This window comes from Prionailurus viverrinus, chromosome F2 (genome assembly GCF_022837055.1).
Source record: "Prionailurus viverrinus isolate Anna chromosome F2, UM_Priviv_1.0, whole genome shotgun sequence".
Classification (NCBI taxonomy): domain Eukaryota; kingdom Metazoa; phylum Chordata; class Mammalia; order Carnivora; family Felidae; genus Prionailurus; species Prionailurus viverrinus.
Window position 1 is genome coordinate 20,888,895 of NC_062578.1, and position 23,664 is coordinate 20,912,558.

Below are 23,664 nucleotides of genomic sequence, written 5' to 3' on the forward strand. Positions count from 1 at the left end.
TCCCCAGCACCACAAGCCTGGCAGTGTGCAAGTAGCCCAGACGGGCCACACCACCCCACAGTGAATCCCGCCCCTAGGAGAGGGGAAGAGAAGGTACACACCAGTCTGACTGCAGCCCCAGTGGTGGGCCAGGGGCAGACATCAGGTCTGACTGCAGCCCCACCCACCAACGCAAGTTATTCAAGACAGCACAGGGGAAGTGCCCCGCAGTCCTGCACCACTCCAGGGACTATCCAAAATGACAAAACAGAAGAATTTCCCTCAAAAAAAAAAAACCTCCAGGAAAGAACGACAGCTAACAAACTGATCAAAAACGATTTAAACAATATAACAGAAAGTGAATTTAGAATAATAGTCACAAAATTAATCGCTGGGCTTGAAAACAGTATAAAGGACAGCAGAGAATCTCTTGCTACAGAGATCAAGGGACTAAGGAACAGTCAGGAGGAGCTAAAAAATGCTATAAATGAAATGCAGAATAAAATGCGGATGACCATGGCTCAGATTGAAGAGGCAGAGGAGAGAATAGGTGAACTAGAAGATAAAATTATGGAAAAACAGGAAGCTGAGAAAAAGAGAGATAAGAAAATCCAGGAGTATGAGGGGAAAATTAGAGAACAAAGTGATGCACTAAAGAGAAATAATCTACGTATAATTGGTATTCCAGAGGAGGAAGAGAGAGGGAAAGGTGCTGAAGGTGTACTTGAAGAAATAATAGCTGAGAACTTCCCTGAACTGGGGAAGGAAAAAGGCACTGAAATCCAAGAGGCACAGAGAACTCCCTTCAGACATAACTTGAATCGATCTTCTGCACGACATATCATAGTGAAACTGGCAAAATACAAGGATAAAGAGAAAATTCTGAAAGCAGCTAAGGATAAACGTGCTCTAACATATAAAGGGAGACCTGTAAGACTCGTGACCGATCTCTCTACTGAAACTTGGCAGGCCAGAAAGGAATGGCAGGAAATCTTCAATGTGATGAACAGAAAAAAATATGCAGCCGAGAATCCGTTATCCAGCAAGTCTGTCATTTAGAATAGAAGGAGAGATAAAGGTCTTCCCAAACAAACAAAAACTGAAGGAATTCGTCACCACTAAACCAGCCCTACAAGAGATCCTAAAGGGGGATCCTGTGAGACAAAGTACCAGAGACATCGCTACAAGCATGAAACCTACAGACATCACAATGACTCTAAACTTGTATCTTTCTTTTTTTTTTTTTTTAAATTTTTTTTTTTTTAACGTTTTTATTTATTTTTGGGACAGAGAGAGACAGAGCATGAATGGGGTGGGGCAGAGAGAGAGGGAGACACAGAATCGGAAAACAGGCTCCAGGCTCCGAGCCATCAGCCCAGAGCCTGATGCGGGGCTCGAACTCACGGACCGCGAGATCGTGACCTGGCTGAAGTCGGATGCTTAACTGACTGCGCCACCCAGGCGCCCCTAAACTTGTATCTTTCTATAATAACACTGAACGTAAATGGACTAAATGCGCCAACCAAAAGACATAGGGTATCAGAATGGATAAAAAAACAAGACCCATCTATTTGCTGTCTACAAGAGACTCATTTTAGACCTGAGGACACCTTCAGATTGAAAGTGAGGTGATGGAGAACTATTTATCATGCTACTGGAAGTCAAAAGAAAGCTGGAGTAGCCGTACTTATATCAGACAAACTAGACTTTAAAGGCTGTAACAAGAGATGAAGAAGGGCATTATATAATAATTACAGGGTCTATCCATCAGGAAGAGCTAACAATTATAAATGTCTATGCCCGAATACGGGAGCCCCCAAATATATAAAACAATTACTCATAAACATAAGCAACCTTATTGATAAGAATGTGGTAATTGCAGGGGACTTTAACACTCCACTTACAGAAATGGACAGATCATCTAGACACATGGTCAATAAAGAAACAAGGGCCCTGACTGATACATTGGATCAGATGGACTTGACAGATATATTTAGAACTCTGCATCCCAAAGCAACAGAATATACTTTCTTCTCGAGTGCACATGGAACATTCTCCAAGATAGATCACATACTGGGTCACAAAACAGCCCTTCATAAGTATACAAGAATTGAGATCATACGATGCATACTTTCAGACCACAATGCAATGAAGCTTGAAATCAACCACAGGAAAAAGTCTGGAAAACCTCCAAAAGCATGGAGGTTAAAGAACACCCTGCTAAAGAATGAACGGGTCAACCAGGAAATTAGAGAAGAAATTTAAAAATATATGGAAACAAACAAAAATGAAAAGACAACAATCCAAACGCTTTGGGATGCAGCGAAGGCAGTCCTGAGAGGAAAATACATTGCAATCCAGGCCTATCTCAAGAAACAAGAAAAATCCCAAATATAAAATCTAACAGCACACCTAAAGGAACTAGAAGCAGAACAGCAAGGCAGCCTAAACCCAGCAGAAGAAGAGAAATAATAAATATCAGAGCAGAAATAAACAATATAGATTCTGAAAAAAACTGTAAAGCTGATCAATGAAACCAAGAGTTGGTTTTTTGAAAAAATAAACAAAATTGATAAACCTCTAGCCAGGCTTCTCAAAAAGAAAAGGGAGATGACCCAAATAGATAAAATCATGAATGAAAGTGGAATTATTACAACCAATCCCTCAGAGATACAAGGAATTATCAGGGAATACTATGAAAAATTATATGCCAACAAACTGGACAACCTGGAAGAAATGGACAAATTCCTAAACACCCACACGCTTCCAAAACTCAATCAGGAGGAAATAGAAAGCTTGAACAGACCCATAACCAGCGAAGAAATTGAATCAGTTATCAAAAATCTCCCAACAAATAAGAGTCCAGGACCAGATGGCTTCCCAGGGGAGTTCTACCAGACATTTAAAGCAGAGATAATACCTATCCTTCTCAAGCTATTCCAAGAAATAGAAAGGGAAGGAAAACTTCCAGACTCATTCTATGAAGCCAGTATTACTTTGATTCCTAAACCAGACAGAGACCCAGTAAAAAAAGAGAACTACAGGCCAATATCCCTGATGAATATGGATGCAAAAATTCTCAATAAGATACTAGCAAATTAAATTCAACAGCATACAAAAAGAATTATTCACCATGATCAAGTGGGATTCATTCCTGGGATGCAGGGCTGGTTCAACATTCGCAAATCAATCAACGTGATACATCACATTAATAAAAGAAAAGATAAGAACCATATGATCCTGTCTATCGATGCAGAAAAGGCTTTTGACAAAATTCAGCAACCTTTCTTAATAAAAACCTTCGAGAAAGTCGAGATAGAAGGAACATACTTAAACATCATAAAAGCCATTTATGAAAAGCCCACAGCTAACATCATCCTCAATGGGGAAAAACTGAGAGCTTTTTCCCTGAGATCAGGAACAAGACACTGCTATTGTTTAACATAGTGTTGGAAGTTCTAGCATCAGCAATCAGACAACAAAAGGGAATCAAAGACATCAAAATTGGCAAAGATGAAGTCAAGCTTTCACTTTTTGCAGATGACATGATATTATACATGGAAAATCCGATAGACTCCACCAAAAGTCTGCTAGAACTGATACATGAATTCAGCAAAGTCGCAGGATACAAAATCAATATACAGAAGTCAGTTGCATTCTTATACACTAATAATGAAGCAACGGAAAGACAAAGAAAGAAACTGATCCCATTCACAATTGCACCAAGAAGCATAAAATACCTAGGAATAAATCTAACCAAAGATGTAAGAGATCTGTATGCTGAAAACTACAGAAAGCTTATGAAGGAAATTGAAGAAAACATAAAGAAATGGAAAAACATTCCGTGCTCATGGATTGGAAGAGTAAATATTGTCAAAATGTCAATTCTACCCAAAGCTATCTACACATTCAATGCAATCCCAATCCAAATTGCACCAGCATTCTTCTCGAAGCTAGAACAAGCAATCCTAAAATTCATATGGAACCACAAAAGGCCCCGAATAGCCAAAGTAATTTTGAAGAAGACCAAAGCAGGAGGCATCACAATCCCAGACTTTAGCCTCTACTACAAAGCTGTAACCATCAAGACAGCATGGTATTGGCACAAAAAGAGACACCTAGACCAGTGGAATAGAACAGATACCCCAGAACTAGACCCACAAAAGTATGGCCAACTAATTTTTGACAAAGCAGGAAAGAACATCCAATTGAAAAAAGACAGTCTCTTTAGCAAATGGTGCTGGGAGAACTGGACAGCAACATGCAGAAGGTTGAAACTAGACCACTTTCTTACACCATTCACAAAAATAAACTCAAAATGGATAAAGGACCTGAATGTGAGACAGGAAACCATCAAAACCCTAGAGGAGAAAGCACGAAAAGACCTCTCTGACCTCAGTCGTAGCAATTTCTTACTTGACACATCCCCAAAGGCAAGGGAATTAAAAGCAAAAATGAACTACTGGGACCTCATGAAGATAAAAAGCTTCTGCATAGCAAAGGAAACAACCAACAAAACTAAAAGGCAACCAATGGAATGGGAAAAGATATTTGTAAATGACATATCAGACAAAGGGCTAGTATCCAAAATCTATAAAGAGCTCACCAAACTCCACACCCAAAAAACAAATAATCCAGTGAAGAAATGGGCAGAAAACATGAACAGACACTTCTCTAAAGTCTCTAATGTCTCTAAAGAAGACATCCAGATGACCAACAGGCACATGAAAAGATGCTCAACGTCGCTCCTCATCAGGGAAATACATATCAAAACCACACAGATATCACCTCACGCCAGTCAGAGTGGCCAAAATGAACAAATCAGGAGACTATAGATGCTGGCCAGGATGTGGAGAAACGGGAACCCTCTTGCACTGTTGGTGGGAATGCAAATTGGTGCAGCCACTCTGGAAAACAGTGTGGAAGTTCCTCACAATTAAAAATAGACCTACCCTATGACCCAGCAGTAGCACTTGGGTAGGAATTTACCCAAGGGATACAGGAGTGCTGATGCATAGGGGCACTTGTACCCCAATGTTTATAGCAGCACTCTCAACAACAGCCAAATTATGGAAAGAGCCTAAATGTCCATCAACTGATGAATGGATAAAGAAATTGTGGTTTATATACACAATGGAGTACTACTTGGCAATGATAAAGAATGAAATATGGCCCTTTGTAGCAACATGGATGGAACTGGAGAGTGTGATGCTAAGTGAAATAAGCCATACAGAGAAAGACAGATACCATATGTTTTCACTCTTATGTGGATCCTGAGAAACTTAACAGAAACCCATGGGGGAGGGGAAAAAAGAAACAAACAAACAAACAAACAAACATAGGTTAGAGTGGGAGAGAGCCAAAGCATAAGAGACTCTTAAAAACTGAGAACTGAGGGCTGATGGGGGGTGGGAGGGAGAGAAGGGTAGGTGATGGGTATTGAGGAGGGCACCTGTTGGGATGAGCACTGGGTGTTGAATGGAAACTAATTTGACAATAAGTTTCAAAACAAAAAACAAAAAACAAAAAAGAAAAAAATCATTTTTTTTCCCCACTAAGACAAGGACCATAAAAAGCATAAAGTGCTAACACAGTGCATTATGTCAACCTAACATAGTCTAAGGGGCCAGGGACAGCTTCCTTGAAGAAATATTTTGGACGAGTTCATCCTGAACTCTACAGGATGAGTGAAGATAGCTTGGTAAAGAGGAGAGGGATAAGTGGGAGACTTAGGGGAAAACCTGCATGAAAGCCAGGGGGCAGAATGAATACAACCCATCTGGCTGGGATGGAGAAGGGTTGTAGATGAGGTTGATGAGACAAGTGGAAGCCACAAATGCAAGACCTTCTAATTTTAATTTTGAAAATACTATTCCTGCCACATGGGGGAGAATGGATTTAAGAAGGACAAAAACAGTTCCAGAGAAGCCAGTTAGGCTTTCTAGAAGCGTAAGCAACAGTCATACTGGCGCAGTCTGGGTGACAGAAGTGGACATGGAGAGATCCTCCAAATGGCATGGAAGTGTGTGCAGGAAGCTGAGAAGTGGCAGGGAGGGTGCTAAGCATTTGCACCGATCAAATGTGGGGATGGTTCTGTTTACCGAGATATGGATGACTGGAAGAGGACCAGGTTTGGTGGAAATCACAGGAGTTCAGCTTGTGAAACACTGAGTTTCAAGTGGCTGTGTCATCCAAGTAGAGATTTAAGAAAAGGAGCTGGATATCCTAGTCTGAAGATCAAGTTTGTATTTCACCTAAACTGGAGCTATAACGTTGGGAGCTATTAATGGATAGATAATACGTGAAGCCAAGGAAGTAGACAAGATCCCCTAGATAGAGAATATAGCATGAGAATAGAAGAGAAACTACGATTATATCCTGAGGAACTCACACACTTAAAGATCTGGTAAAGAGGCTGATTCTATAAAGAAGATTGAGAAATAATAGCTAGAGAGGTAAGAGGAAACCAGGAGACTGTGGTGTTAGTAAATCGAGGGAATGGTCAATAGTGTCAAAAGGTACTGAAGTCCAAATAAGATAGGAATGGAGAAATGCCACTAGGTTTGGTGACATAAGCACCACCTGTGATCTTAGAACTGTTTTGTGCAGAACAAGTGGATACCAATACCTGATCTCTTATTTGTACCAAATCAATATTCATCTCTTGCCACCTGACTTCTACTTTATACAGCAGAGTAACATCATCTGCACGTTATTCTAGCTCCACTGTAGGAATTCGTCATATATATGTCATATATGAGCGATTCCACTGGCCATTTCACCCCATGAGTTGACGTGAGTGGTAACATAAGCAGTATAAAGTGGGAGACTATGAAAGTTTCCCTTAGTCACTTCCAGGTTCTCTATGTCCCTTTTACCACAAGCACTCTGCTACAGTGAAAGTGATTCCAGTGTTTAAAGATACAGTATGTATTTTTCATACAACATGGCCCCTAAATGCAAGCCAACTTCGTCATCTGGTTTTCAAACAGAACCAGCCATCTGCTTCATTGCTGGAAGAAAAGCAGGCTGCACTGAACTCATTGTTAGATAGTACACGACCTCCAACTTAGTGCCTCCTAAGAGACTTCTCAGGGTAATTCTGACTATATTCCATTTTATCATGGTACTGACGTGGGAACTAGTTTAAGATGACACGCTGAAGAGAGAAGAAATGCCTAGGGACTTCCTGGGGTGAGGGAGTCCCAGCCAAGACAGAGTCTATCCTAGCTCTGAGGTATGTTTTCTGCTGAATTTTCTATCCTACTAGTTCTGGAGGCAGCCCAAAGCAAAGCTTTTGTACCTACTTGATCCTGCCTTGTTACTCTGAACTTAAGTTTTGTTTTCCTGACTTCAGCATTTCCGATTCCTTAAGTTTTGTTTTCCTGACTTTAATACTTCCACTTCCTTTCATCCTGCTCCATCTAACATTCAGCAAATACAGCAGACACTTCAAATGAAAACTCCAATTATTCTTACTAAACTGTTTTTGGAAATCACATCTTGAAATATACGATTAAATTCTAGGTTCAAGGAAAACTATTATCTTATTTTTATTTTGTATTACATAGGATATATACTAAAGACGAAGCCTACAAAAACTGTTCAATGCACATTTGTGCAGTACAACACCTCCCCACTTCAGAATTACACTAAAACAATGCAGCTGAATAAGAGAAAAATCTTAGAAATACAGATAGGTTATTCCACCAACAAAATAACTTAAATGAGGCCACACAATAGTAACAAAACCCAAAATCTGTTAGTGGGCTCCTCTTTCCCAAGAGCTGGGGGGGGGGGGGGGCTCTAGACTTGAGCAATTTGCAAGCAAGAAAATCCTGCCCTCTGCTGCTGAATTAAGAAAAAAGTCTCAGCACAAGAAATCTACTTTCGTGAAGGGCAACTTATACTCTGAGCAAAACGCTAGGTCAAAGGCAGAAGGTGAGCAAAGTAAACGCTTTTCTGGATTACTAACTCTAGGCGATCCTAATTTCTCAACATCTTAAATACACTCACTCTGACATTCAACATCAAGCAAAGTAAGTGGGGTTTCAAAAACAGGAAGGTTCCCCTCCTCCATTATTTCTCCCCCATCGGCTATTTGTCAGTTAGAGGGGCTACCACCCGGTACTACAGTGATTTAGGGGATGGCTGGAATCGGGGCGTCTGACGGTGGTCCTGAGTGGGGCAGCCTGGCCCGGGCAGGTCACCGAGCTCCAGGGTGCCGGCTCACAGCCTCTCCGTCTCCGGCGAGCAGTCGTCGCAACCCCAGTTCCGTGTGCCCCGCAGGCCCGGGTGCTTGTCGGAGAGGAAGAGGGACGTTTACCTGCTGCCGGTCCCTACCAAGTAGGTGTTGGTGCCCTGCAGGGTCATGGGTCCCGGGTTACAGCCCAGAACGCGCACCACCCTGCTGGACAGCTTCTCGATGCGCTGCATGATAGTCGACATCTCGGTTTCCGCCACTCGCCGACGCGCGGAGACCACAGCGCGGAACTAGTGACTAGGCTCGGGGCGGGGCCGGCAGTCAGCTGACGCCGCGCTCGCCCGAAGGGAGGAGAACTCCGCTGTGCTGGGGGCGGGGCCAGAGGTCAAAGGACACCTCCCGGGCTGCGCGGGCAGCGGCGGGAGGGCGGGCGAGCGAAGGCGCGTGGCTCGAGGCTTCTTGAGGCCGGGTTGGGTTCCGGCTCGTCGGGCGCTGTCGCCTGTCACAGAGCCTGGTGCCTTCACAGGGATTTGTGTCCAGACAGGCGAGTTCATCTCAGTGGTTGAGAGACAGAGAGACATTTTAACCCAGGAAGTCTTGTAGTGGAGCAAAGGGCAGGCAGGTGTGGGGTTGGTTACAAAACACTGGCCTCTCGTTGTTTTTAGGCCATGGCGGGGTGTGTGTGTGTGTGTGTGTGTGTGTGTGTGTGTGTGTGTGTGTGTGAAGGAGCTTGTGAATCTTTTATAATAGCGGCAGCTAATATTTCCTTAGTCCTTACTGCTATGCTGAGTGCTTTCTCTAGACACTATTTAACCCTCACAACATTAAAACGTACGCGCTATTTTTATGGCCGCTTTACAAATGAAAAACGATCTGGAGACTTGCCTAGGTGACAGCTATGAACCCCCGCTCAGCGTCTGCTGCTTTGCCCCCATCTGGTCACGTTCAAGGAGCTTGTCACTCCCTCCGCGGGCCGTGTTCCTGCCCAGACACCTCGGTCGGCCTTGAGGAGTTGTGTGCCTAAGACCTAAGGGAGTTATTTTCTCTATAAGGAGTCCATTTCTAAGCTGTTCAGCACTAACTATCCCACTATTAACCACTGCTACCTATTAAAAAAAAAAAATCTAGTTACAAGTTACCTAAAAGGAAATGCACAGATCCTATGATCAGTTTCATTGAGTTACGACAATCGTCTGTAAGCCCTACCTCAAAAGCGATCTAGATCATCTTCACTGTCCCAGCCCACTTCTTTTTCAAAACAAATGAGAAATTGACAGTAGATGCTTGTGGTTCTAAAATTTAGGAAACACAGTGTAACTTTTTTTTTTTTGCGGGTATTTCTGAAGAAAAGACTGCTATTTGTACAATATTTATTTTGCAAATTATTAGTTTACTATTTCAGATTTCTTGAAAGACACACCTGTATCATGTATAACATTTTCTTTGCCTTGTGTCTCAAAGATGTACTTTTAATGGAAAAGTGTTTCAAAAACCTTTGCTGAAATAATCACGTAAATTATTCCCTTTGTAATAGGAAGGCTGGCAATATGCCCTTTAAAAAAATGTTTGGAAGAATCATAAAAATTCCCCACATCAGGCATTTTCAACTTCCCAATTTTATTTATTTGTAGCCATCACTTAATGGGTATTCAGTCAGGAAGCTACTTCCATTTTCCTTTTTTAAAATCCCTGAGCTGGAAAGTCAGCCAACCTTTGAGAAAATGGTGGAACAATAATTTCTGGGACTTGTGGGCAGCTCCATTCTTCTATCCCTCGACTTTTTGTTTTAAGTTAGAATTTCCTTTGTGGGTTCCATCTCAAGTTCTTTTAATCCGTTGCCAAGCTCTTCATTTGGCAGAGAATGGACCCAACAAATAATATAAAAGTTGAGTGACTTGATTTGAGACATTAGACACCAGCAGAAGAGGAGGAACAGATTGGGTAGTGAACTTGGTTTGGACAAACTGAAATTAGGATGATTATGGGATATTCTGGTGAAGAAATATATAGACAGTTGGATATATGTGTTGAGCTCAGAAGAGTTCTAGGCTGCTGATACAAAATTGTCTTTGTGGATATGTTTAGAAATGTGACTTGAAGTTAAAGCCCTTCTTCAAGAAATAAGATGAAATATTTTATATTCTGTTCAGTTAATTTATTTACAATCATTTATCATCTGCCTACAATGTGCAACGTATTGTTGTAGACATATGGGGGGGTGTTAAAAATGTTAGTTGGCTTTCTAGAGGTTTATAACTAGGAAGGAGACATACATTATCTTATTTTAAAGCATGTGTGGGTAAACCCTAGAGAAGTATAGTTGAAGTGGTGGGATTGCAAGGGGGAAGGGGAGAATCAAATTAACTGGGAAGATCTGGGAAAGCTTAAAGGTGGTAGGGCTTTGAACTGATTCTTAAAGGACTGATAGAACTTGATCAGGTAGGTGGAGGTAGGGTTTTCTAAACAGTAAATAATGTTGAGAAAAGGCTTGGAAATAGAAGAACTGTAGTATTTATTTGGGGAAGAGAAACCAGTAATCATATGTTCTTGGGGCATAGGGTTTGAGAAGGTATATAGTTTGAAAAAGGTAGGTGGTACTAAGTTAAAAATACTTCGTAAATTTCTTTATCAGAGTACTTCAAATTGAACAATCTCTCTCCTTCCTTTTCATACACTTGTCATCTACTTGGATATGCTGGGAAGCAAATTGTATTTTCTTGAAACTTAAATTTTGAATACAGTAAAACCTTGTAACCTAGTTAACTTATAAAAGGGGCCATGTGATTCCTTCTCCCAATGTGATAGTTATGAAAGGGTGTACTGTAAGTTCCAGTGACATAAACTCTGTTATCACTAGATGAGGAAATCCCATAATATGACTAACAGATGATTTCAGTTTCATTTTAGTATTTGATCTTAAAGGTTTACATACCCTTTAATGACACTTATTTTCAGTGAAGAAGAAATAAAAGATGCCAAGGATGAAGATTTTCCAGAAGGGACTTTGAGTTAAAGACAGCTTTTTATACTTGACAAGTAAGTCTGTATTTTATATGTATTGAATTTGGTTAACAAACGAAAGTTTGCTAGTTTTTATTTCCTCGGATGTCTGGATTATTGCAAAGAGATCCCACACAGCGGGCAAAGGTTATTTATTTTGGCTGGCAGCCAGTTAGCCACATAGCTGGGTTGACCTTTGACTGAAATTGGATTGAAACTGTCCTATTAAGTCAGCATGTATCACAAATTCTCTATGAAGTCAAATTTTGTAGGTGGTATTATTTGTCCTAAGGTGATAAATGGAACAGTGATTATACTGTAGGGATAGATAGGAACCATCCTTTATATAATTTATACAACTATGTGGTCATTGAAGGAGCTGGAGAGCCTCTTTATGAGAGCTGCTATGTTTATTGCCTTGCTATGTAGTTTTCTTTCCAGTTGGCATTATGTTCTGCCTGACTAAGTTAGGAATATAGAAGTTGCCATGTCAGATCAGTCTATTGAGTCTGATGTTTTGCCAATAACTTAGAAATTATTTTTGCCATTTTGTAAAATTTGTTTCAGAATTGCAAGTGATTTCCATATCCAGGCCAGGTAAAGGAAACTATCTTTGTGGGGATAGTGATTAAGAAATGTACCCATGGAGTGCTTAGGTCTGTAACGTTAAGGAAATTATCTACATTAAAGTCAGTTTACTCATTAGAGATAACTCACAAGCCTCAGAATTCTGGCCAGTAATACCCTTCTCATAGAGATTTGTGAGTATTAAATAAAATGTGTCTAAAAATACTTCACACATAGTAAACCCTCAGCAGTGGTAGCTATTGTTACTATTATCTGTTCTTCCATTATATATGTGATATTCTTTTCCCTAGGTAGTGAAGCTTAACAAATTTCATTTTTAAAATTAAAAATGGGACTACTCTATGACCCAACAATTGCACTACTAGGTATTTACCCAAAACGGATACAAAAATACTGATTGGAAGGGGCACATGCAACCCGATGTTCACAGCAGCATTATCAACAATAGCCAAATTATGGAAAGAGCCCAAAGATCTATTGACTGATGAATGGATAAAGAAGATGTGTATATCTATACAATGGAACATTACTCAGCCATCGAAAAGAATGAAATCTTGCCATTTGCAGTGATGTGGTTGGAGCTAGAGTGTATTATGTCTAGCAAAATAAGTCAGAGAAAGACAAATACCATATGATTTCACTCATATGTGGAATTTAAGAAACAAAACAGATGCACATAGGGGCAGGAAGAAAAAAAGAGGGAGGCAAACCATTAGAGACTCTTAATGATAGAGAACAAACTAAGAGTTGCTGGAGGGGAGGTGGGCGGGCAATGGGCCAAATGAGTAATCAGTATTAAGGAGGGCACTTGTGATGAGCACTGGGTATTACATGTAAGTGATGAATCACTAAATTCTCCTGAAACTGATATTATATACTATATATTAACTAGAATTTAAATAAAAACTTACAAAAATACTATATTTTTTAGAATGATATTAGAACAGGGTTTGGATGCACATTGAACACATCCAGTATGACCATGGTAAGGAATTTGCCAATTTTTGGTGGAGCTTTTGTTTCTGGAGGATATATTTGAAATCTAGTACATTAGATTTTCAAACTAGCTGTTCTTTTCACCTGGAAAACTTTTCTACATGATATAGATATAACTAATTTCATTACTCATTTGCCTACCTCCTCAGTGAGGCCTGTCCTGACTATTCTAGTTAAAATTGCAACTCATAATGGGGGGCACCCAGGTGGCTTAGTCAGTTGGGGGACCGACTTCAGCTCAGGTCACGATCTCATGGTCTGTGGGTTTGAGCCCCTCATCGGGCTCTGTGCTGACAGCTCAGAGCCTGGCACCTGCTTCAGATTCTGTGTCTCCCTCTCTCTTCTCTCCCCCCCCCACCTTGTGTTCTATCAAAAATAAGTAAATATTAAAAAAATTAAAAAAAATAAAATTTCAACTCATGATGAGACTATCTCTACTCTCAACTCCTAGAGTTGTGTTTTTTTTTCCATAATAGTTATCACCTTCCAGTATAATATTTCATTCACTTACTGTTTTTATTGTTAATTGATTGTCTTCCTCTGCTAGGATGTAAGTTCCACAAGGGCAGGAATTTTTGTCTCTTTTGTCATTTGATATATCCCAAAAGCCTAAAATAGCACATGGTAGGTTCTAAGTAAGTATTTAATTCAATTGAACAGAACCTTCTGATTAAATTTCATCCTCCTAAACTCCATGCTTATGTTGGGCATGATGTCTTTCATTTTAAAATAAGAAGCATACTGCAGGGAAATTCATGGCCTGCTGGATAGGGAAAACTCAGATTTTAAAATTATTTTTTTCTATCCCGTTGGCCACAGCATTCTTGACAGGAAGAGTAGTAATAGCGAGCTTTTTTTTTTTTCTGTAAGAAGAGTGAAATACCTTTTAATATAATTTTGAAGACTTTTAAACAAAATACTTATACATGGTAAAATAACGAGAACACTGTAAGTATTGGGTTGTGTGTGTTTTTAGTAACATTGCCCCCTCCTGGTTTTTAAAGTAATAAATGTTCTTTATAGAGCATATCAGGTGTTAGTCTATTCAGGCTGCCGTAACAGAATACCGCAGACTATGTGGCTTAAACAACAGAAATTAATTGTTTACAGTTCTGGAGTCCAGAAGTCCAATATCATGTTGCCAGCAGGGTTGGTTTCTTGTGAGTCCTCTTTTTTTTTATTTATTTATTTATTTATTTTTTTTAACATTTATTTATTTGTGAGACAGAGAGAGAGAGAGCATGAACAGGGAGGGTCAGAGAAAGAGGGAGACACAGAATCTGAAACAGGCTCCAGGCTCTGAGCTGTCAGCACAGAGCCCGACGCGGGGCTCGAACCCACGGACTGTGAGATCATGACCTGAGCCGAAGTCGGGCGCTTAACTGACTGAGCCACCCAGGCGCCCCATGAGTCCTCTTTTTGTTGGTTGCAGATGACTGCCTTCTTGCTGTGTCCTCATGTGAGTGTATGGGAGGAGGGTGTGTGGGGGAGATAGGTCTGTGTTGTCACTTCGTTGAAAAAAAATTTAACGTTTTATTTTATTTTTTAAGAGACAGAGACAGAGTGTGAGCAGGGGGAGGGGCAGAGAGACAGGGAGACACAGAATCTGAAGCAGGCTCCAGGCTGTGTCAGCACATGGGGCTTGAACCCATGAATGTGAGATCATGATCTGGGCTAAAGTCGGATGTTCAACCAACTGAGCCACCCAGGCACCTCTGTCACTTTGTTTTATAAGGGCATCAGTCCTATTGGATTAGGGCTCTGTCCTTATTATTCCTTTTAAACTTAATTACCTCCTGAGAGGCCTATCTCTAAATACAGTCACACTGGTGGTTAGTACTTCAACATAAGAACATGCCACAGTATTTATTTTTACTTAACATTCTTGAAAGTGAAGTCAAAGATGCCAAACTCAGATGCTTATAGAGATCAGGGAGGCAGGCAAGGTAATGATGGTAACTTAACATTTATTGAGCTCTAACTGTATGCCAAGTGCTAGAGGTTTATGTGTATTATACATATTACCTTTCTTAGTTTTCACAACAACCCTGTGAGGTATATGCCATTATTATTTCCATATTTCAGGTGAAAGAAAATAAGGCATAGGCAGGCAAAAGAACATGTTTAAGGAGACACAGCTAGTAGGTAGCTGTATTAGCATTGAGACCCAGCTGCTGAAATGACTGAAGTTAGGTGGCTTACTACTGTGGTGAACTTGAGAGAGCATGCCCCCATTAGTAGGAGGCATCCACTACTAATGAAGGAATATTAGCCTATTGTAGCAGATCTTTCAGTTTTTTGATAGCCATGAAAAATCTGGATTTTTATATGAAATATTGGCAATTACTTAGGAAAATTAAAAAAAAACACTGTTGACTCAAACTTTTTTCTTTTTCCTTTTTTTTGTAGCTTTGAAACATTTTATTATAAAAAGCTGGCACTCTTAAACATAAACTAATAAGAACTTAAAATTCATTGCACATGCAGCACCTGGGTGGCTTAGTTTGTTGAGTGTCTGACTCTTGATTTCGGCTCAGGTCATGATCCCAGGATCAAGCCCCACATCAGGCTCCATGCTGAACGTGGAGCCTGCTTGGGATTCTCTCTCTCTATCTCTCTGCCCCTCTCCCCCACTCTCTCTCTCTCTCTCTGTCTCTCTAAAATTAAAAAAAAATCATTGCATATTTACTTCATTTTTTAGCTTGACCATGTAGTAAATCTTTAGCTTCATTGATTTTGGCTGCTATAAGGAGATCCTCTCCTGTCTAGGTGATTTAAAATCGTAATTCGTTGATGAGCATCTCTTATTTTTCCTTTATTGGCAGTAGAGCTTATGCCTACTACTTATTTTTTATTTTTATTTTATTACTATTATTTTTTTAGCTTACTCCTGCTATTAGTGCTGCTTCTCATTTTGTCATTTCGGGTTCAAACCCACCTCTGTAATAGCGACCACTGAAGGCAGATTTTGGTAGACTTTGAAAAGCTTGTTTTGCTTTAGGCTCTGTATGGTTTATGGCTTACAAAATTATAACAGCCTGCAAATCCTGCAGCAGTAATGGTCAATCCATTTGCTACCACTGTATTGGCTCTGGCTCTGGGTCTGGTTTAAGTCCCCTGCTTCTACCCAGCCTAGAGGCTGCAGCCACCAATTCCATGCCTTTACCAGAGAGCACCACTGGCCGGTGCAAAGGGCCCAGACACACACACCCCACAAAATGTGGGCGCATCTTTCAAGTCAGACAGATTTTGTCTGTGGATTGCATTCATCCCACATTTATAAAATAGGGGTCATAATAGTAGTACCTATCTCCTAAATTTGATGTAAGAATTAATCTTACATCAAATTTAACCTTACATCTAAATCTTGTATAAGATTTAGTTTAATGCCTGACACATAGGGCTAAGTAAATGTTAGCTAACATTAGTAGCATAAACATTTTTTCCAGTCATTCAAATTCTTTAAAAGTATCATTTCCTATTATTTTTATTTTAAGAGATTATATAAGTAATACATGAGTACATGTCTCTTGTAAAAAACTCCAACAATATAAAAGAGTAATTAATTACAGGATTGAAATTGCATTTACTTTCTACTCCCAACTTCCTTACTTTCTCCATATATAATTGAAAACCATAAATGCTATATTTTTCCTTCTGGCACTTGCTTTTTTTGCTTAACATATCTTGGAGACCTTCTGAAGTCAGTTTATACAGAGCTGCTTCATTCTTTTTAAAAGTTGCATAGTATATTCTTTGCTATGGAGGTAAATTAACTTATTGAACTAGGTCTCTTGTCATCTAAATAGTTTTCAACTTTTTGCTGTTCTAAAAACAGGTTTTGCAAAGAGCACATATCTTTGTACACATTTGTGACTATTTCCCTAGGCTTGATTCTTAGGTAGAATTGCTGAATCGAAACCATATAAAGTTAACTATAGAGAACAAACTGATTGTTACCAGAGGGGAGGTGGGTGGGGGGATGGGTGAAATAGATGATGGGGGATTAAGAAGTGAATTTGTGGTGATGAGCACTGGGTGATGTACGGAATAGTTGAATCACTATATTGTACACCTGAAACTAATATAACACTGTGTGTTAACTAATGAATTAAAATAAAATTTAAGAACCATATTAAAAATTTTCACAGCTGTTGCACCTTTGTTAAATATTTTTTGGTAGCTGTGTAATGTTGCATTTTGTGAATCTACCATTATTTACCAATTCCTTATGTTGCCACATTTAGATCATTTCTAGTTTTTTGCCACTTTAGATAGACAAGTGATAAATATTTTTGTTAGTAGGTTATGGTTTTTAAAAGGTAAGTAGTCTGACAGGAAGTTGTCAACTAATAAGTTTATTTCTGAGGCTTTACTTTACCAAAGCTATTATAAGAACTGTATGTAGTGGTAATATGTTGTTTTTAGAAAAAGTACATGTTTGATAAAGTCATGGACTAATATTATACTCAAGATTTTTAGAATCTTTTATGTATCTTTCATTTTAGGTGTTGTCATCTGTAATGAAGATCATTGAGAAAACTGAATGAAGACTTTTAACATTGGATCTGGATAGGAGGTTTAGAAAAGAAAATTAAAATTAGTCACTTTAGTTTTAGTGTTCCAATCTCATAATATTTATTCTTTCTTCTGAATAAATTCAGGGAACAGAAACTAAAATTCATTGCTATCCTAATGGACACAAATATTTGTTCTTTGTATGTGTGTGAGAGAAAAAAAAGTAGCTAACCAAGAGCTATAGTGATTCATAATGAAATACACTAAATTGAATTTTATGATGTCAGTTCTTGGCATTGTAATCTATATAACTGATTTAATTGTGGACATCTGGGTGTCTGTCAGGTTTTTCCATGAAGGACAATATGTTTTTGGTATTTTAACAGTAAGCTTTATGTTCTTTGGAACACTCGTGGTTCAGTGTTTTAGTTATTCTTGGTTCAAGGCTGATTTAAAAAAAGCAGGCCAAGAAAGTCAGCATTGTTTTCTTCTACTTCATTGCTTGCAAGGAGGAGTTTTTACAAGGTGAGCATACACTTTTGATCATTAACACTATTTTTCCTTCATCCAAATAAAAACTATGTTTCTGTGTTTGGGTAGTGAAATGTACAAAGATCCCCTATTTGCATGTAGCGCAAAGGTTACTTGCTCCTTAGTATCAGTGCTTATATGAGTCATTGCTGTACTGTTAGAATTTTCCAGGTTAATAGAATGTTTTAATTTACCTAATTAAGTTATTTTTTCTGATATGTATTCACTTAATATAGGAGGGGAATGACTCTTTTCTGTGCCTTGTGAATCTTTTATCTTCTATTTTATATTCCAAGCCTGATAATGTAAATATAGATTATCACTTGCAACTCTGATAGAGCACTTAATTTTTCAAGTTACTTATGCCACTGATTTAACTAAATGAAATTTTTACTGCAATAATGCAGTAGCCATGTGCAGAACTAAAAACAACCTTAAGAATCATCTTGTTCAAAACCTTATTTTATAGTTAAAGAAACTAGGATCCAAATAGTCCTGAGAATTCTGTGATTTTCCGTATGTCTAATTTCATCTGACATTTTCATTATTATATTAAGGAATTTAATTATGTTAAAAGCAATATATATATTCTAGGTAAAGAGAAAAATTAAAGACAAATATTAAGATGATAGGATTAATTGTTTTGTTACAGTTAGATTTTGAATTTGGGCTATTTTAATAACCATCTATCTTGAGAGATATTTTAGTGGCTCTAGAAATCTAGTGAGTAGTTATTTTGTCTCTGCATATTATATTTTCTTGGGTTTCCGTTGTTGCTATTCAGAAATTAAATGCCAGTCTTTTCTAAAGTTTTGCCACATTTCCTTCTGGGATTCCAAGAAAATATAAATTAGACCTCACACTATCTAACGTGAGTATTACATGTTAGATGTTTTCAATTTTTATTTTCTGACTCTCTGTGGTACATTCTGTGAATTTTTTTCATAACTCTTTAAAAAATTTCACTAGTACTTTCTTTTGCTGTGGGCAAAATTTTATTACATCCAACCACTGAGTTTCAAATTTTGACTATTATAATTTTTATATTTGGAAACTCTGTTTGGTTCTTTTCAAGTCTGCTATGTCACTTTTTATAATTTCCTTAGTTGTTTCATATATAATTGCAATGTCTGAAGCCTTTTCAGGTTTGTTCCAACTGGTTCTGCTTCTGCTATCGAGTACTCATATTGCCTTGTTTTCCTGTGTACCTGGTGTCAATGATCATATTCTGGTCATTGCTCTTGAAAAAATTATTTGTGGGGCCTTCACCAAGCCCTCTGTAGAGGCTTTGAGTTTATTCTTAGGGGATGCCTAAAAGGTCTATCAGATGGGATCTCCATTTAAATTCTTAGCTTGAGGTTCCTTGGTCTTACTTAGGTAATGCATAACTGGTATACGACTCTGTTCCAGGAAAGTCTGTGTCAACAATAAATATACTGATCAGTTTTTAAACAAATCAGCTTATTAAGGTATAATTTTACATATGATAAGATGCGCATATACATATATAAAAGGCATCTTAAGAGTTTTGAGTCATTTAGTCTTCTAGTCCATGAACAAGGTTTTTCTGTCCATTTATTTAGACTTTTGAAAATTTCCTTAAACAAAGTTTTGTGGTTTTTTCACATATAGGTCTTTTATTTATTTATTTATTTTGAGAGAGAGAGAGAGAAAGAGAGAGAAAGAGCATGTGCAAGAGGTGGGGGAGCAGAGAGAGAGGGAGGGAGAGAATCTCAAGCAGATTCTGCACTGTCGGTGCAGAGCCCTATGTAGGGCTTGATCTCATGAACCACGAGATCATGACCTGAGTAGAAATCATGAGTCTAACACTCAACAGTCTGAGCCACCAGGTGTCCTTAATGTATAGGTCTTATATATGTTTTGTTATAGTTATCCCTAAGTATTTCATTTTTTTGGATGCTATTATAAGTGCTATTTATTTTTAATTTTAATTTCCAATTTTTTATTGCTGATATATAAAAGTATAGTTTTTATTTTTTAAATGGATTTTAAAAAACTGAAGTATAGTTTATATATTAGTTTCAGATGTACAACACAGTAATTCAACTATTATATATGTTATAAAATGCTCACCAGGATAAGTGTGGTTACCATCTGTCACCACACAAAGTTATTATATTATTGACTACATATCCTATGCTGTACTTTTTATCCTCATTTATTTTATAACTGGAGGTTTGTACCTCTTACTCCCCTTCACCTATTTTGCTTATCCTCTCATTCCCTGCTTCTGGTAACTGCCAGTCTGTATTTATGAGTCTGTTTCTGTTTGTCTTGTTTTGATTTTTAGATTCCACAGATAAGTGAAATCATATGATATTTGTCTTTCTCTGACTTATTTCACTCAGCATAATGCCTTCAAGGTCCATCCATGTTGTTGCAAATGGCAAGAGCTCATTCTTTTATGGCTGAGTAATACTCCATTGTGGGAGTGCCTGGGTGGTTCAGTCGGTTAACTGCCAGACTCCTGATTTTGCCTTAGGTCATGACTCACGGTTCGTGAGATCGAGCCCTGTGTTGGACTCTGCACTGAAAGCATGGAGCCTGCTTGGTATTCTCTCTCTCCCTCTCTGCCCCTTCCCCACTTCTGCACACGTGCACATGCACTCTCTTTCAAAATAAATAAACATTAAAAAAATACTCTGTTGTGAATATACTACATCATCCTTATCCATTCATGTATTGATAGATACTTTGGTTGCTTCCGTATCTTGGTTATTGTAAATTATGCTGAAGTACACATAGGAGTGCACATATCTTTTTGAATTAGTATTTGTGGGGGGGTAAATGTGGAAATGAAATTATTGGATTGTATAGGATTTCTATGTTTAATTTTTTGAGGAAACTATGTTGTTTTCCATAGTGGATGTACCAATGTATATTCCCACCAATAATGCATGAGGGTTTGCTTTTCTCTACCTCCTTGCCAACACTTATTTTATGTCTTTTTGATACTAGCCATTCTGATTGGTGTGAGGTGATATCTCATTGTGGGTTTTGATTTGATTTCCCTGATAATTGGTGATGTCGAGCGTGTTTTCATGTGTCTGTATGTCTGTTTTGGAAAAAAATATCTCTTCAGGTTGTCTGCCGATTTTTTTATCAGATCATTGTGGGTTTTTGGTGTTGAGTTGTATGAGTTCTTTACATATTTTGAATATTAACCCCTTGTCAGAGATATCATTTGCAAATATGATAGGTTACCTTTTTTTTGTTGTTGATTGTTTCCTTTGTTTTGTAAAATCTTTTTAGTTTGATGCAGTCCCAGTAGTTTATTTTTGCTTTTGTTTCCCTTGCCTGTGGAGACAGATCCAGAAAAATGTGGCTAAGGCTGATGTCAAGAGTTTACTGCTTGTGTTTTCCTTTAAAACTTTTATGGTTTTAGGTATTACATTTGGGTCTTTAAACCATTTTGAGTTTATTGTTGTGTTAACAAGTGGTCCGGTTTCATTCTTTTGCTTGTAGCTGTGCAGTTTTCACAGCACCATTTATTAAGGAGACTGTCTTTTTCCCATTGTATATTCTTGCTTAGTTTTTGTGGTTTAATTGACATACAAGCATGGGTTTATTGCTGGACATTATTCTATTCGTCGATTTATGTGTCTTTTTTTTTTTTGGTGCCAATACCATACTGTATTTTTAAAAAATGTTTATTTTTGAGAGAGAAAGCATGAGTGGGATAAAGGCAGAGAGAGAAGGGGGCAGAGGATCTGAAAACGGGCTCTGTGCTGACAGCAGAGAGCCTGATGTGGGGCTTAAACTCATGAACTATGAGATCATGACCTGAGCTGAACTCAGAGGCTTAACCAACAGAGCCACCCGGGTGCCCCAATACCATACTATTTTGATTACTATAGTTTTGCAGTATAGTTTGAGATCTGGGATTATGACACCTCCAGCTTTGTTCTTTCTTAAGATTGCTTTGGTTTTTCAGGATCTTTTGTGTTTCCATACAATTTTAGGATTATTCATTTTAGTTTTGTGAAAAGTACTGTTGGTATTTTGATAGGGTATTTTGTGTTGGATCTTTAGATTACTAGAGTAATATGAACATTTTGACAATATTTGTTTTTCCAATCCACAAGCATGGTATATTTTCTCACTTGTGTTTTCTTCAGTGTCTTACAGTTTTTAGTGTACAGGTTAAATTCACTTCCTTGGCTAAATTTATTCCTAGGTATTTTATTCTTTTTTTATTTTTTTTTAATGTTTATTCATTTTTGAGAGACAGAGAGAGACAGAGCATGAGCAGGGAAGGGGCAGAGAGAGGGAGACACAGAATCCAAAGCAGGCTCCAGGCTCTGAGCTGTCAGCACAGAGCCCAACCTGGGGCTTGAACTCACGAACTGCGAGATCATGACCTGAGCTGAAGTCGGATGCTCAACTGACTGAGCCACCCAGGCACCACCCCCCTAGGTATTTTATTCTTTTTGATGCATTTGTAAATGGGATTTTTCTTTCTTTCTGCCAGTTAGTTGTTTGTGTGTAGAAACACAACACATTTCTGTATGTTGATTTTGTATCCTGCAACTTTACTGAATTCGTTTATTAATTCGAATAGTTTTTTGGTGGAGTCTTTAGGGTTTTTATATATAGTATCATGTCATCTACAAATAGTGACAGTTTAACTTTTTTCTTACCAATCTGGATGCCTTTTATTTCCTTTTTTGCTGTGGCTAGGACTTCTAGTAATAGGTTGAATAAAAGTAATGAGAGTGGACATCTTGTCTTGTTCCTAATCTTAGACGAAAGCTCACAGGTTTTCACCAATGAGTATGATATTGGCTTTGGGTTTGTCATACATGGTTTTTATTATGTTGAGGTATGTTCCCTCCAAGCCTAATTTGTTAGAGTTTTTATCATGAATGGATGTTGTGCTTTGTCGGATGTTTTTCTGCATCTCTTGAGATGATCATGATTTTTATCCTTCATTCTTGTTTTTTATAATGATCTTCTATCCTATGACTTTGATAGGGTCACTTATTAGTTCTAATAGCTTTTTTTGTAGACATTTACTAGTTACAGTAACTCTTTTGTAGACTCCTTAGGAATTTTTTTTAGGAATTTTTTACATAGGGAAGCATGCCGTTTCGAAAGAAACCATGTTGTCTTGATTACCGTAGCTTTATAATACTTCTTTATGTCATGTATGCTTTTCACTCCTTTAGAGTAGACTTTATTTTTTTAGAGCAGTTTTAGGTTCAAAGAAAAATTGAGTAGAAAGTAAAGTTCTCATATATCCCCTAATCCCCCATCAACAGCTTTCTATACTAGCAACATTCCTTACCAGAATGTTACATTTGTTACAACTGATGAACTTATATTAACACATTATCCTCACCCAAAGTCCATAGTTTACACTGGAGTTTATTCTTGGTGTTGTACATTCTGTGGGTTTTGACAAATGTATAATGACATGTATCCACCATATAGTATCATATGTAATAGTTTCACTGCCCTAAAAATCCTCTGGGCTCTGTCATCCCTACTGCCTCCCTAACCCCTGGCAACTACTGATCTATTTACTGTCTTCCAGTTCTTTCCCAGAACATTATACAGTTAGAATCATGAAGTATGTAGCCTTTCAGATTGGCTTCCTTCCCTCAGCAATTGGCATTTAACATTCTTTTGTATCTCTTCATTTCTTTTAGCACTAAATGATATTCCTTTGTCTGAATGTATCACAGATTATTTATCCATTTACCCAAGGAAGGATATCTTAGTTGTTTCCAAGTTTTGGGAATTATGAATAAAGTTACTGTGAGTATTCATGTATAGGCTTTGTATGGACATAAATCTTCACTAATTTGATACATACCAGGGAACTG

The 23,664-nt window shown here is 38.2% G+C and overlaps 2 protein-coding genes and 1 pseudogene across 2 annotated transcripts in view; 1 reads left to right on the plus strand and 2 right to left on the minus strand.

Annotated features, from left to right (window-relative positions):
- Positions 1 to 8,496, minus strand: part of LACTB2 (lactamase beta 2) — a 33,076-nt gene extending 24,580 nt beyond the window's left edge. Inside the window, exon 1 of the mRNA XM_047841883.1 lies at positions 8,306 to 8,496. Coding sequence (XP_047697839.1) covers positions 8,306 to 8,427 — 122 coding nt within the window. The 5' untranslated portion in view covers positions 8,428 to 8,496. The remainder of the gene's footprint in view (positions 1 to 8,305) is intronic.
- A 2,638-nt stretch (positions 8,497 to 11,134) lies between these two features.
- Positions 11,135 to 23,664, plus strand: part of XKR9 (XK related 9) — a 35,873-nt gene continuing 23,343 nt past the window's right edge. Inside the window, exons 1-2 of the mRNA XM_047841881.1 lie at positions 11,135 to 11,218; positions 17,275 to 17,809. Of these exons, the coding sequence (XP_047697837.1) occupies positions 17,538 to 17,809 (272 nt within the window). The 5' untranslated portion in view covers positions 11,135 to 11,218; positions 17,275 to 17,537. The remainder of the gene's footprint in view (positions 11,219 to 17,274; positions 17,810 to 23,664) is intronic.
- LOC125156182 (mitochondrial import inner membrane translocase subunit TIM14-like) lies at positions 15,457 to 15,996 on the minus strand (annotated as a pseudogene).